The sequence below is a fragment of the Mus pahari genome, chromosome 8 (genome assembly GCF_900095145.1).
Source record: "Mus pahari chromosome 8, PAHARI_EIJ_v1.1, whole genome shotgun sequence".
Taxonomy (NCBI): domain Eukaryota; kingdom Metazoa; phylum Chordata; class Mammalia; order Rodentia; family Muridae; genus Mus; species Mus pahari.
In genome coordinates, this window is record NC_034597.1 from 106046887 (window position 1) to 106061921 (window position 15035).

Genomic DNA, 15035 nt, shown 5'->3' on the forward strand with positions numbered 1-15035 from the left:
TAGGTTTATTTACACACATAGAAGTACCTAGTGCATGGTAGGTTTATTTACACACATAGAAGTACCTAGTGCATGGTACATTTATTTAAACACTCAGAAGTACCTAGTGCATGCTAGGTTTATTTACACACATAGAAGTATCTAGTGCATGGTAGACTTTTAGTTCTTATGTTACTTGTTTCCCTCTTGGTCATTGTTATGGATTGATCAGGAAATCATTTTTCTGTTTTTGGAGACAGGTTCTTACTGTATAGCCTAAGCTGGCTTTTGAACTCATGAAATCCCCTTGATTCGGCCAATCAAGTGCTGGGATTACAAGTGTGCACCACTATGCCTGGCTTCATTTTCCTAGTGGTTTATCTCATACTTTTACTTCCTCATTTGAGAAATTGAGAACTTTGATTTGTTTCTATCTCTGAGAGAATGTAACAGGGAAATGTTTGAAATCTTCATGCAAAGGTTGCTGTAAATGACACGTGCCCTAGCTTGTCCTCAGTGTTCACATCTGGGTTCTGGTGTGGACCCTGAGGCAGAAGTAAGGTAGGCTTTGGCTCCGTCAGAGCTTTCACCATGATTGACCCTGGGCCATTTCCTAGTCTAATCTACCACAGTTTTGTACACTCTACTGTCTTGCATTAATAATGTACAATCTTTTTGATTTTAGGTAGGAAGTATAAATGTTTTTGAGTATAATTTATATTAGAAATTACCTTTAAAAGATCAAAATCTAGTGGTAAGGACTAGGCTAGGGGATAGTTTAGTGGTATAGTTGCCTAGTGTATATAAAGTTTGAGTGTGATCCCTAGGACTATACAACAAAGACAAACTGTATTACCAACATGTCCTGTTGGTAATATATTATGATATAATATAACATAATATAATAATTCTGTTATACTTTCAACCTATAGTTCAATAATGTTTTGTGACTTTTAAGCAATTAAAATCTATTTTTAGTTGTATCTGTTTGAGTATGGTTGTGTATGTGCCATGGTGCCCTCTAATGGTCAGAGAACAACTTGTGGGAGCCAAACTTAGTCACTACAATTAGTGGCAAGTGTCTTTTATTCAAGTAAGCCATCTCATCAAATATTTTTTTTTTGGTTTTCCGAGACAGGGTTTCTTTGTGTAGCCCTGGCTGTCCTGGAAGCCACTCTGTAGACCAGGCTGGCCTCAAACTCAGAAATCCGCCTGCCTCTGACTCCCGAGAGCTGGGATTAAAGGTGTGGGCCACCATTGCCATTAATAATAATTTTTAAACAAAACATTTTCTTTAGTTTACTTTGCTAATTTAAAAATATAAATAGTATATTAACATACGTTTGATCAGTACAGCAGATGAATTATCTTTTGAAAGCATAAATAAAATCTGTATAATGGATCCAATATGCTGTCTTTAGTTTACATCACCACAGTACTCTCTATTCATATCTGACTTCAGTCTGTCTTCCACATTGCAGCCAAAGTAATCTTTTAAAAATACAAATTAGACTTTTACTTTCTTGTAAAACCCATTCTAGGGGCTTCCTTTATCACTTACATAAAAATCTAAATTTTGCTCCCTAGCTTAAAGTTTGATCTATTTGTACATGTTCTCTGTCCTCCCCTCCTTGCTATCTGCAGCCTTATCTAGTTTCCTTGAAGTTGAGTTTTTCCCTATGAGGCTCATTGCAATGGTTTGGTGGCTTGGGTGTGATTTCGGCATGTGTCACTCAGCGTTACTCTCCACTCCTTGTTGCTGTTGTTTTAACATAGACTTTCTGCACTCAGGGAGCTACCTTTGATTACTGTATTAATTACTCCTTTCCTCAGGCATTTTGTCACCTAGCATCAGATTGGCACTTACTAAATTATCTTGTTTATTTCTTGTTCTCCATTGTATCCCTGCTGCAAGAGCTGAGTTTAAATAGCTGTTGAAACCTTTTGAATCTGTGTCTATACATTTTAAACAATTTAAAAAAAATACATGTGCTACTAGTTTTGTTTTCTTTCTAAGTCTTAAACTATGTAAGAATTGGCTTTATAGACGTCTGTATGTTTCAGAAGTACGGAGTATCAGTCAGTCTGAGTACTGATTTTGTAAAGGTGATTTTCTGGCTGTGGTACTTTCTATTTGTTTTAGCACAGTTTGAAGCACTCAGTACTTGGAGTCCATCCATGGCACAATTCAGAGAGTGTGGTTGAATGTTGTTTCTCAGAGTCCACTGAGCTAAACTTCCCTAGGCCTGCCAGTGTGTGACACTCCTTACTCAACTGTGTACATGAGTTGTCATATGCCACCTCTGCACTATAAACCCCAGGTTTGGTTCCCTACAGAAAGTTTTCCTTAGTTTCTGATCTGTGTCATCTCATGCACTATAGTTAGACGTATCATACTCAGATTTCTTTTTTATTGTTTTGATTTTCGAGACAGGGTTTCTCTGTGTAGCCCTGGCTGTCCTGGGACTCACTCTGTAGACCAGGCTGGCCTCGAACTTAAAAATCCGCCTGCCTCTGCCTCCCAAGTGCTGGGATTAAAGGCGTGCGCTACCATGCCCAGGATACTCAGATTTCTTGTCGAGTTAAGGAATATTGTTATTGAACTTACAGAAGTAGCTGTGTTGCCATTAAACCAGATGACTCATTGTACTTTTGGAATTTGTGAAGGTCAGATGGGGAACACAAAGATGAATGTTCCAATTCTGTTTACATAAATATGTAATATCAGATTGCTTGTATGCTGTAAAAAACTAGAAGAGAAGAAAAAAGTGCTTTATAGTTTTTAAACGGTAAAGCGAGCTTCCTTAGACAAAGAAGGGGAAGCGGCTTCAGGTGAAAGGTTGAGAGGAACTGGATCCAAACATAAGCTCCTGCAACAGGTACTTAGTGATGCCCCAGTGTTCACAGTGAACTTGGTGAGACTTGATGGGACATTGGTGAGACTGCAGTTTGAATTCTGCAATCCTCACACTTTGATGGCTGATTTTAGCTAGCCCAGCTTTGTGACTGCTGAGGTGGGGGTGGGGTGATTATTCTAGAGTTGTTATGGAAACCCACAGAATGGCTTAGCTGAGAAGTAGTCGTTTGCTTGACATTCTTCTCTAAGAACTTGAGTGCATAGAAAAGAGTCATGCTTTACCACAGCTCTTGTTTCATCATCTCTGCCATTATGGTCAGATGTAGGAGGTCTCAGTGTTGTGACAGTCAGCCCAAGTGGCAGCCTAAGCAGTGCTGACCAGAGTGTCTACAGGGCATGGGGACAGGAAGCAACCAGCAGTGCAGGCTCCAGTGCCAGTCAACTTACCTGCATGGCCGTGTGGACGATGCTGTGAGTTGTGAAGGTGGATTGTGAGTGTGCATTGTCCTGTTGGGAGGTGGTTCAGGGCTGAGGCTGCCAGATTGCTGAGGGCCGGGCAGATGGCTGGGGCAGAGAGCCAGGACGTCTCCTTTCTGCAGTTCTTTCTAGCTCCCTTTACTAACAAACGCAACATTGTCCTCACAGTAAAGGAGAAATGCCTGAACACTCTAGTGCATAATGGCAGTGCAACCCTTGAAGAGGGGTTTCTGAATAAAGAGACAGTTTATAGATAATTGGCCTACTTAGTCAGTCTTCTATTTAAAGTACCTGATAGGCCCCATTTTCACCAAGAGTAAATCCAAAGCAGGGCATACAGGGCTTTGTGTTTGATTTCATATTGTTTATTTTGTAGCTCTTCTGTAGGTATCCAGATCTCCTCGCCATTTCTGGACAGCATGGACTTAAGGCCTTTGCCTTAGCTGGGTCTTGTTGGAAAGCTCCTTTTCCTGTCTTCATGACGGGCTTCTCCATGTCAGCTCCTCAAGGAAGGCCGCCTTGGACATTCTGTCTGAGTGGCCTCCCTGTTGACCCTTCACGTCATTTGTTCTTCTCCATAGTCCTTTTACCTGATATTCTGTATAACTTACTGTTCATTGTGTCTGCCTCCCACTGTAATGTCTGCTACTGGGGGGATTCAAGGGGCAGGACTCACTCATCCCAGAACTGTGCCTGCTATGTTGTGGATGCCCAGTAAGTACCTGAATGTCATAGCGGACTGTCCGCTATTGATTCGTTAAGGTGAGAGGTTCTAGCATAGCAAAGCAGTTTTTGTTAAAATATGATATGTGTCTGAGTTCATATATGTGCATGAACGTGTATGCAGGTGCACATATGCATGTGTGGCATGTGTATATGTGTACTCGTGTGTCTGTATATTCATGTGCATGTGGAAGCAAGCCGGAGGTTAATGTTAGGTGTTATCCTTAACCCTGCTTTAGTTTTTATTTACTGAGGTTGGTTCTCACAGAATGGAGAGCCTTCTCTCTGGTTTGTTACCAGCCAGCTTGCCCGAGGATCCCGTTTCTTCCATGCTCACCTGGCGTTTTTGTGGTAGCTGTGGATCCATACTCTGGTCCTCGGGCTTGTATAACACCTGGGCCATCCACCAGCTTTAACAAAGTGGTACTGATTATTCAGAATAACTTCACCAATACTGTAATCTATTTTTCTTTTATTCTATGGACTGGTTTTATTCTTTTGGCTGGCTGAGTTGAATATAGGTATATTTTGGGAGATTTTTATTTGCTATAAAATGAAACAACTGTAACTTTCATTGGGAGTTCATTTTGGTTCATGGAAAGTTAACTTATTATTCTGTTTTACTTTTCAGGTGCTGAATGTGGAGTAAATGCGGATGTAGAGAAGCATCTTGAATTGGGAAAGAAATTACTTGCAGCTGGACAGCTAGCCGATGCTTTATCGCAGTTTCACGCTGCAGTCGGTTGGTATCGTAGCCCTGACCACTCGGTTGCTCTCTTCTGAGTTCTAGTCAGAACTTCCATTTTGGAACACTTCAACCATTATTACTTGCTAACTAAACCATTAAACATATTTTCAGGGTTCTGGGAGAATTAGATGAATAACCACACCATGCATGTTTGCATATGTCTCTAACAGAAGAGGTAATCGAGGATGCTGGAGGGAGGGCTCAGTGGGTAAGAGCATGGACTGCTCTTCACAGAACCTTAGGGAGTCACAGTGCCCATGACTGTTGGCTTAAACTACCTGTCACTCGAGCTGCAGAGCTGCTGCGTCTGGCCTCCAGTACCTGCATGCACATGTGCGTGCGTATGTGCGCGTGCGCGCACCCCCCCCCCCAGTCTTTAAAGTGTAAGACATTTATAAAAAACAGGTAACTATATGAACTAACCAGCACCCCCAGAGCTCGTGTCTCTAGCTGCATATGTAGCAGAAGATGGCCTAGTCAGCCATCAGTGGGAGGAGAGGCCCTTGGTCTTGGTGAAGATCATATGCCCCAGTATAGGGGAATGCCAGAGCCAGGAAGTGGGAGTGGGTGGGTTGGGGAGCAGGGTGGGGGAAGGGTATAGGGGGCTTTGGCGAGGGCATTTGAAATGTAAATGAAGAAAGTATTTAATAAAAAAGAAACAAACAAACAAAGGCTTAGTCATGTAGGTATATTAAACATAACTTAAGATTTTGACAGTTTGAGAAACTGTTCTGCAGTGGGAGTAGTAACTGTAGAGTCTCGTAATTGGGTAAATGTAGAGAATAAGGGACTGTGGACTGCTCAGCTGTAAGTGGGACTCCTTTATCTCTATCCCTGGATTTACCACACCTGTTGGAGATTTCAGTTGTGGGGAGGTGTCACGAGGTGCCCCCTCTTTTTGAGTATCGAGAGGAGGTGTCATGAGGTGCCCCTTCTTTCTGAGTACTGAGAGAAGGTGTCATGAGGTGCCCCCTGTTTCTGAGTACTGAGAGGCATTTAGTGGTTGCCAGGAGGAGAGACATCTTCAGTGGTGTTGCCACTGGCTAAGGAGTCTGCTCTTCTGTAGACCATCTGTGTTAGCCAATCCAGAACCTATACCAACCCTGTGAGCCTCACTGGGTCACAAGACATGAAAGTGGAAGAGGGACTGTGGGGAGATGAAGGTGAGTGAATGTCTGCTGAATGGAATCTGAACACGGTATATCTGTGGGGCAAATGTCATAATAAAGCGCGTCATATTATGGCATAAAGCATCCAGCGAGAACCAAGAGATTTCGATAGAAAACTTTATCAGTGTGTTCCCTAGTTTCCTGCCTTCTTTGGCAAATTTCACATAGTGTGTGCTGTACTTTGGGTTATCAGCATAGTCATTTCTGTGATTTATTTATTTATTTATTTTGAGATTTGAGATTTTCTAGTTCATTGATTCTTCAGTATTAGTCAGATTCCAGCTGTCCCTTATGGTGTTTCTCTTGGGTGATTTTTTTCTTTCTGTAACATCAGCTATTGTGACTTCTAAAGAAAAGAGGTGAGTCCTTGCTAGCCTAGAACTAAGTCAGCCACATTGGCCTGGAACTCACAGAGCTCTCCTGCCTCTGCATGCTGGCATTAAACACGGTCTGTACCGTGCCCAGCTCTGAAGCTTCCCCTGTATGACTTACAGTATCACTGTTAAACCAGGTCTAGTGATAGGACTTTTCTCAGAGTCTTCTTTTATTTACTTCTTTTTCCCTTGGTTTGTGGTGGTAAAGACCGGTTATTCAACACCTGACAAGTTTCAAGGCAGTTAATTTTCCACCAAATGCAGTGTGTTCCCAGAAGTATCATCTCCTACTGTTAGAATTCATTTGAAAAACAGAAAATGAAGTTAGGTTTTGGTTTGGCATTATTTTTCTTTGCAAATTCTTTTATTTACTATCATCTGTCTGTCTACCTGCCTGTCATCCATCCATCCAGTCTCTCTGTGTGGGTGTAGTGTGTGCCTGTCTCAGTGAGAGAGTGTGGGCAGATGAGGGACAACCTGTGGGAGTTGGTTCTCCCTCCACTGTGTGGATCAGGCTGTCAACCTTGGCGTTGGGTCTATCTTTTTTTTTTGTTTTTTTTTGTTTTTTTCGAGACAGGGTTTCTCTGTGTAGCCCTGGCTGTCCTGGAACTCACTTTGTAGACCAGGCTGGCCTCCAACTCAGAAATCCGCCTGCCTCTGCCTCCCGAGTGCTGGGATTAAAGGTGTGCGCCACCACGCCCAGCAGGTCTATTTTTTTACTGAGCCTTTTTGTAGGCCCCATCTCATGCTTTTCTTAAACTCTGATTTTTATTGATATCTTTACTTCTTTAGAGTAACAGTAAACACACATTTTAACCTTGTCCTCTTTTGAGAACACTGTGGCGTTATCATGTCCAGTTTTGTAAGGAAATGGGGATAAGGAACCCTTGGGTCTAAAATCCTTTCCCTGGTAGCTCTCATAGGGTGTCCTAGGTGTGTGGTGTGGATGACTGAGCCAGTCACCTGTGTGTTTGTATGGCACTGGGTATTGAACGCAAGGCCTGTGTGCTAGCCAAGTTCTTGCTTAAACCCTGATCTACACCATCAGCCCTAAGATTATAAATTAATGAAGGGCTGTCTGAAATGTTAGATTTCCTCAGTTTTCTGCAAAGAAAACCAATATTACACATCCTAGATTTTTTTGTCCAGTAAACAATAGAACAGCAAACACAAGCTGCACCTGCTTTGACATGTAGTTGAGTATGTCATGGAAAGCTCACCACATGGAGCCTCCCTGTGGAATGAGGGCACAGACACTGCCATTCAGCTATGACAGAGACAAAGAGTTCAGTGTCTTTCCAAAGGGTATAATCAAGATCAAAGACTGCAAACTTCTTTTTAAATTTCTTAAATGTGTTTATGTATGTGAACTGTGCATATACTATCTGTGGAGGCCAGAAAAGGGTGTTGGAATACCTGGAGCTGGAGTCAGAGGTATTTGTGAGCCTTCTGAACCAAACCTGGTCCTCTGTAAGAGCCACGTGTGCTCGGAACTACTGAGCCGTGTCTGTGGCCCTGCGAACGCTTGGGTACGGTTTTGTTCTCCCTTCTGTTGATTCTCAGTGAGTGAATGAATGAAGACTTTGACCTAGTTTGAGCTGGCTGGAGCAAGAATAAACATTTACATATCCACGTGAGGGGTCAGTCTTGGTGCTCCCCACTGCCAGAGTTTACAGCGTTAGCTGAGCATGGGGGCGCATGCTGGTAATTCCAGCGACAGCGCTTGGGAGGCAGAGCTAGGAGGATCTCCGTGAATTCCAGGACCACACAGAGAAACTGTCTCAAACACAGTACAGTTTATAACCTTGATTATAATTTGCCTTCTTTAGGTTTTTCTTCAAAAATGATGTCTTTGTTAGGACCAAGTCACCCATACTTGAATTGTTTGATGCTGTAAGGATTAGAACTTCAATCTCATTTTCTTGTTCAGTTTTCTTTTTTCTTTTCTTTCTTTACTTCTTTTTTTTTTTAAATTTTTTTCCTCCCTACCCTGCACCCTCTCTTCCCCACCCCAGCCCCCGCCTCAGAGCTTTGTTCAGTTTTCTAATTATTTTGTATTATTGTGCTGTCTCCCCACCGCCAAACTCAGTCTGATAGAAGCTAGCGTCTTCACAGAGAGGGGAATCTCTGTTGAGAAACTCCCACCAGACTGGACTGTGGGCAAGCTTGTAAGGTATTTCCTGATTGATGTGTGATGTAGGAGGGGCTAGCTCACTGTGGGTGGTGCCACCCTGGCCTGGTGGTCCTGGATGTTATAAGAGTGCAGGCTGAGTAAGCCATCAGGAACAAGTTAGCAAGCAGCAAGCCCTGCATGGCTTCTGCTGCAGTTCTTCCCTGTTCCTGCCTTGACTTCCATTAGTGATCGATTGTGACCTGAGAGTTGTAAACTGAAATAATCTTTCTTCCCCTCTACCTCCCAAGTGCTGGGATTAGAGTGGTGTGCTACCATTACTTGTTTGCCATTCTTAATAAAATTGTAAACTGTAGTTTTCTCAGTTTGTTTTTTTTTTTGTCAAAAACAGCTAATATTTATTCTTTTATTTTTTCAGATGGTGACCCTGATAACTATATTGCATACTATAGGAGAGCTACTGTCTTCTTAGCCATGGGAAAATCCAAAGCTGCACTGCCCGACTTGACGAAAGTGATTGAACTGAAGATGGATTTCACTGCAGTAAGTTCACCAAAACTTGTTCAGCGGGGAACTTAAGGGAACTGGCAGGAGGTAACCTGGTTCCTGAAGTGAGTATTGGCACCTTAGGCATTGCTAGAGGCTATCAGATTCAGACTTGTCACTTCTTCATAGTGTCACATAACTACACAAAGCCAGCTGGGAGGATTCCTGGAGCTCAGGGCCTTGTGGTGCTTGAGAACTGTAGCCAGATCATGTCTCAGGAACACAGCAAGTAATAGCAAAACTCAAAATGTTGTTGGCATTAGCAGTCTGTATGGATACTGCTTGTGTTGGCATATGGGGACAGAGGCATGCACATCTCTTCGAGTTTAAGGACTAGTCCACCCAGTGAGCTAGTTTCAGGACAGTCAGGGCTATGTAGAGAGAGAGAGAGACCTATACCAACAAAAGAAAACAAAGGTCTGAACAGAATAGTAACAATATCTTAGGGTTCTCTAGAGTCACAGAACGTATGGAATGTCTCTGTGTATTAAGGGAAATTAATGGAACGGCTTACAGTCTGCAGTCCTGCTCACCCAGCCCTGGCTGGGAATGGGACCGTAGTCCAGGACAGGATACGGTTCCCAAGGATAACCTTCTGTGCCCTGCTTCCTTCAGCTAGGCCCTGGCTCCTAAGGTTTTACCACTTCCCAAAGTGGCAGCACCAACCGAGGATCACATAACAATACATACGAGCAGGCAAAATGGCCTAAAAATTAACTTTGTGACCATTATTTATAATTTGCCACATTCCTAGAAGGAAGGATCCAAGCTGACTAATAGCCATGTAATGCATGCTTGATTTGAAATGTGGCTGCAATATTATTTTAAAATAGAATTCCCGACTATCATATTTTGTTGACTTTATTACTTGACATAGCTTAGTATAACCTTTTACAAAGGTTAAATAACCCATTTTCTTAGTATTATGATTAGTCATTCGCTAGCTGAAATGGCCGTAATGGTTGTTTTTATGTGTGTTGGTTTATTTGATAGAGGGTTAGGGAAATTTTATGTTCTGTGAAAGTGATACATAAACTTATGCGGCAATCTATGGTTTCTGCTCTTTGTTTTAGAAAACAATTAGTCATCTGAGAGCAGGTATATGTTGAAGGGTAGGACAATGTGTATTAGAGGAGGAGGGATATCAGCAGTGAAGGGGGAAGAGACGCTGTCATTCTGGCTATAATAAATACTTACATTGAAGATTAAAGGTTTAATGAACAGCAAACCTATTTCTGGAGCTTTGATAGTCTCACGGCAACTTTCTGTGGAAAATATTTAATATGATGTCGAAAAGTATCTTTTAAAATTAATATAGAGGGCCTGGAATATATCTTGAAGGTAGAACCCTTTTATCTTCTTTATGGGTCCTTGTGTTTGACACCCAGTTTAATTATAAAAAGTTTATATAATTGATGTACCATTAATTTCACACTTTAAGGAGTTGGTGGCTCTCAGGATGTTTTTAGGCTATACAGTCATCATTGCCGTCATCTAGTTCCAGGACATTATTATCACTCTGAAAAGAGATCTTATGTCTTACACAGACAAACAAAAGAGCTCCCAAAACAGAGCCTTTGTGTTGAGCAAAACGTTTTTAAAGAAAACACACTTCAATAAAAATTATGAACATTCTGTAGCTATAGAAATTTGTCTCAGTAATAAGGCAACAAGCACTGGAAAAAGAAATAATAGTCACTTGACTATATTATTTATTCTTTATTTTTAAAGAAAATGTAGAAATCCACAGTACTCAGCACAGCTGCTCTTTCTCCTCCTAGGCAAGATTACAGAGAGGTCACCTACTACTCAAACAAGGAAAGCTCGATGAAGCAGAAGAGGATTTCAAGAAAGTGGTAAGTGCCTGGCTCCAAGAAGACATTATTGAGAGACACACAGAATTGACTTTTTGCTGGGAGCCAGCCTCGACAGTCAGGTACTGAAATGGGATGCAGCATTGGACAAAGGTCAAAGGCTGGTGACCTCTGGCCTTGTAACTCTCTCTTACTGTTTTGGGTCCCAGAAACTGATGGGTGCTGGCAATTTAACTCTCACTATCCTGGGGTCAGATGCTGATGACTTTCGGCAATTTCACACACTCTGGACAGGCCTGACCACCAGTGTCATCAGTTTCACAAGTGCATATGCATGCATACATACATACATACATACATGCATACATACATACATACATACATACATGCATACATACATACATACATACATACATTCTACCTACTTATACACATACATGTAGATAGACATATATACATATATACATACTGTTCATGCATACATCTAGACAGACATATATACACAGTTGGTGGATGGAGCGAGCCCCGACAGCCACACTTTATTTCTTTTCCAGTCTTTTTATACCTTCTTAGACAAAAGTTCTTTATAAAATTACCTCACATATAAAATGTTACATGAAAGGGAATTACAGAAGGTTGTCAATAGTAAGTTCAAGGCAGTGTTTCATTCTGTAAGATCAGTATAAGTTCAATCAAGTTTCACCTGGCCTTGCTATATCATAGTGCACACCTGTGGCCTCATCCTTGGACCTGACCTAGAATGAGTGTTTTTCTTTGATTACAAATTTGTATGTGTGTGCCTGTTTCTCTTCTTAGTGCAATTTATGAGAGCTCATTGTATCCCTTATTATGCAGCCTTTACTTACTATTCTGTGAGGAGGTGCATTCTGTTCTTGATTCTAACTTTATTATATTTTTCTGGATAAAAAACAATTAAAACCATCTCATTAAACATTCTTCCTAAAAATATTTGAACCAAGTCAGGAATTCTGTAAAGTCATTAATTCATCCAAATAGCATTAGAATATGAAAGTTCATCTTCTTGTTGATCTGCAAGGAATTTTCCCAATAGGGTGGGCTGATGCCCAGGAATCCTTAGGCTAAGTGACAGTGACGGGAAAGGCACAGCAGCAGCGAGAAGCAGTCCTGGGATGAAGTCTCTGGGCTGTGCCTCTCCAGAGCTCACCCATCACAGCCGTGCAGACAGTGGGCCATCTCCAGGAAACTCACTGCTGCCACAGCTTTTCCTACATGGCTTCTGTCAATTTTTTTCTTTGTAATAAGGTATTTAAATAGTAATTTTATAGCTAAATATACCCTTATGTATATAGGAATCATAGTTCCTAAATTAATATTTAATGATTGGCATCAAAGCATCATATTAACAGTTGAAAGAAACTATGTCCAGAGTTGATATATGTGATAACTCAGTCAGTTACAGGCTCACTGCTTTAACTTAGCCTACATGGGCGTCTAGTAACATCGGCCGAAACATGCTGCATAGCCTCAAGTTGAGGAGGCTGCTGGAACAATTTGCACTTGTGACTCTCACTCAGTAGCTTGTTACAGAATCCTGGGTATAAAACAGGCACAGAAACAAACATTTACTGACGGTGAATTGTGGGATTTGCTTTCAAACAATTCTTCGGGGTCCATAATAATTTTACCATTTATTCACAAGAAAGGCCGACTGTACAGTAATTAGATATGTGCTGGTTTGTTTTACTTAAAGAATGAAATATTGGGGCTGAGAAGGTGGTTCACATATATCTAAGCGCTTGCTGCCCAAGTATGAGGACCTAGTGCCCTGTAACAAGCTGGTTGTGATTGACACTGTGCACCTAGAATCTCAGTGCTGGTGAGTGAGAAAGGCTGCTCTCAGAACCTGCCGACCAGCCACCTACTTTACATGTAATCTCTAGCTCCATCCAATTTTTCTGTAGATAACATGGCTTCATTCTTTATGACTGAGTAATAGTTTATTGTATATGCATACCATTTATTTTTAATCTGTTTATCTGTGATGAGCATTCTGACTCAATCTTGGCCTTTGTGAATAGTGTCACAGGTCTCTCTGTATGCTGATTTACTGTCTTTCAGATATACTCAGGTAGTATATTGCCGGTCATATGTAGGTCTACTTTTTAGCCTTTGGAAAACCTCCATACTATTTTCCACAGTGTCTATACTAATTTTCATTCTTACCAATAATGTATAAGAAAAACCTGAATTTTGATGGTGGTAAAAATTAGATATTTGGTAAATAACTGTCAATTGCAATTTAATTTTAAAGTCAAGTATAAATCTTTAAGTTCATAAACCCTCCATTAATAGCAGAATATATGTAGATAATAGCCATCACAATCCGTCACTTGTCAATTTGACACGCAATTATATCTCCTTCTGTCCAAATGAAAACACTAACCAGGTCATAATAACGCTAACATTGTATAATCATCCCTTGTTCAACTGCAAACACATAAGCAGTAAGTTTAGCTGGGTGGGATCTTGCCCCAAGGTCACCACTCCATTAATCTGTCTGTCTCCTGGAACATGGGACTTAGCTACTACACAGGACTTTATTCTATTTCGTGGTGCGCCTTTAATACAATACATTTTATATTTTTCTTTTCTAAGCTTGCTGCACTTGATCAAACACTCTCCATAAAAGTAAATCACAGGATAGAGTGTATGCTAAGCTGTTTAGAGAGATTTCCTTCCTCAATGCAATTAATCTACATTTCTTCACTTTAGCCTCAGTCAGACACTTGAGACAAGGGCAGAAGCTGTCTCGTTCCCTCCTAGGCCAGGCCACAGTCTACATCACCTTCAGCAGCACCGTCCTTCACGATCCTACTGGGGATGGCCTAGTAAGCCCCACTTACATTGTTCCCTTGATTTTTCTAATCACAGTCCCACAGTCCCTACTTCTCAAACAAAGACATGGACAGGCCTATCACAGCAATACCCCAGTCCTTGGAGCTACGTAAATGATAATGGATATAACACTGGGGGATCCTCAGGCTAAGCTATCATAAATACCAAGTTGTTCTGTATCTGGGCTATTATGAATAGTGCTGCAATGTCCATGCAGATAACTTTGCCAAGTGATGATTTCCTTTCCTTTCTACGCAGGAAGACGATTAGGTCATATAGTAGTTGTGGTTTTAACTGTTTTCAAAACCTACATACTGTTTCCCCAAATTGCTGCACCAGTTTACCTGTCTGCCAGTAACTTTCCTTTTCTATGTATGAGACATCTCGCTTCTTGCTAGCTGTGCTTTCTCTTTGACTGTACTGAGAACATGGGATAACTGAGAAGGAGTGGCCTATTTTGGCTCATACTTTGAGAAGTTTCAGTCCATGCTCATTTGGCCCCTTGTTTTTACCTCTGCTCTCAGGCAGTCCATCATGGAGGGGGAAGCCTGTCTGCCTCAGGGTCAGGAAACAGGCTTGAAGCTTGCCTCCAACGACCTAAAATATCTACAGGCCCTTTCCTCTTAAGATTCCAGTACTTCCCAACAGCATCAAGCAGAGGATTAATGAAAAGCCCCTTTAACAGATGGGCCCTTGTGTAGAAGGCATGCATGGAGCACACAGCTACCTAAGCATTGGAGACACCAAGAGTGTTAATCACTCAGGGTCCTCTTAATGGTGGACATGGGTACCTGTCTTCCACCCAGAAGTCTGGAAGTAGATGTTGTTAATTACCTGCTGACCTTTGCTATGTAGAACCAGGCCTTACCCAAACCATCCAGAATGTTTATTTGAGACTCTTTCTCCCTAGACTTTATCATTAGCTTTGTTTCACAGTCAATACAACCCATCCTTAGGGAGATGTGACATGTCCTTTATAGCTTGCTGCCCTCTCTACCCATCTCGGTCAGAGACCACACCAGATCCTAGCCTCTTAAACTATAGAACCCATTTTTATGGTAGAGGTCACATGTACTTTGTAAGAGTTTCAGTGTAGTCATGCCTTAAGCTTTATTGTTGATATGGCATTGGGATAATTGTTACTAAGAAACTTTTTTTCTGAAATCATACTGTATTTAAATGTCTAAAATAAACTGGTTTGGTCCAGCCTCCAGAACTTTGAATCAGCACCAAGTAAGTCAGGCTACAGTCATTTTACTGCAGGCCATAGTACTTGAGGAGACCCTACCACCACACACCACACCACACACACACACACACACACACACACACACACACAC

General features: G+C 41.5%; 1 protein-coding gene across 1 annotated transcript in view; it reads left to right on the forward strand.

Moving 5' to 3' along the window:
• Positions 1-15035, forward strand: part of Dnajc3 (DnaJ heat shock protein family (Hsp40) member C3) — a 36774-nt gene that overhangs the window by 6516 nt on the left and 15223 nt on the right. Inside the window, exons 2-4 of the mRNA XM_021203433.2 lie at positions 4668-4778; positions 8877-9001; positions 10786-10860. Coding sequence (XP_021059092.1) covers positions 4668-4778; positions 8877-9001; positions 10786-10860 — 311 coding nt within the window. The remainder of the gene's footprint in view (positions 1-4667; positions 4779-8876; positions 9002-10785; positions 10861-15035) is intronic.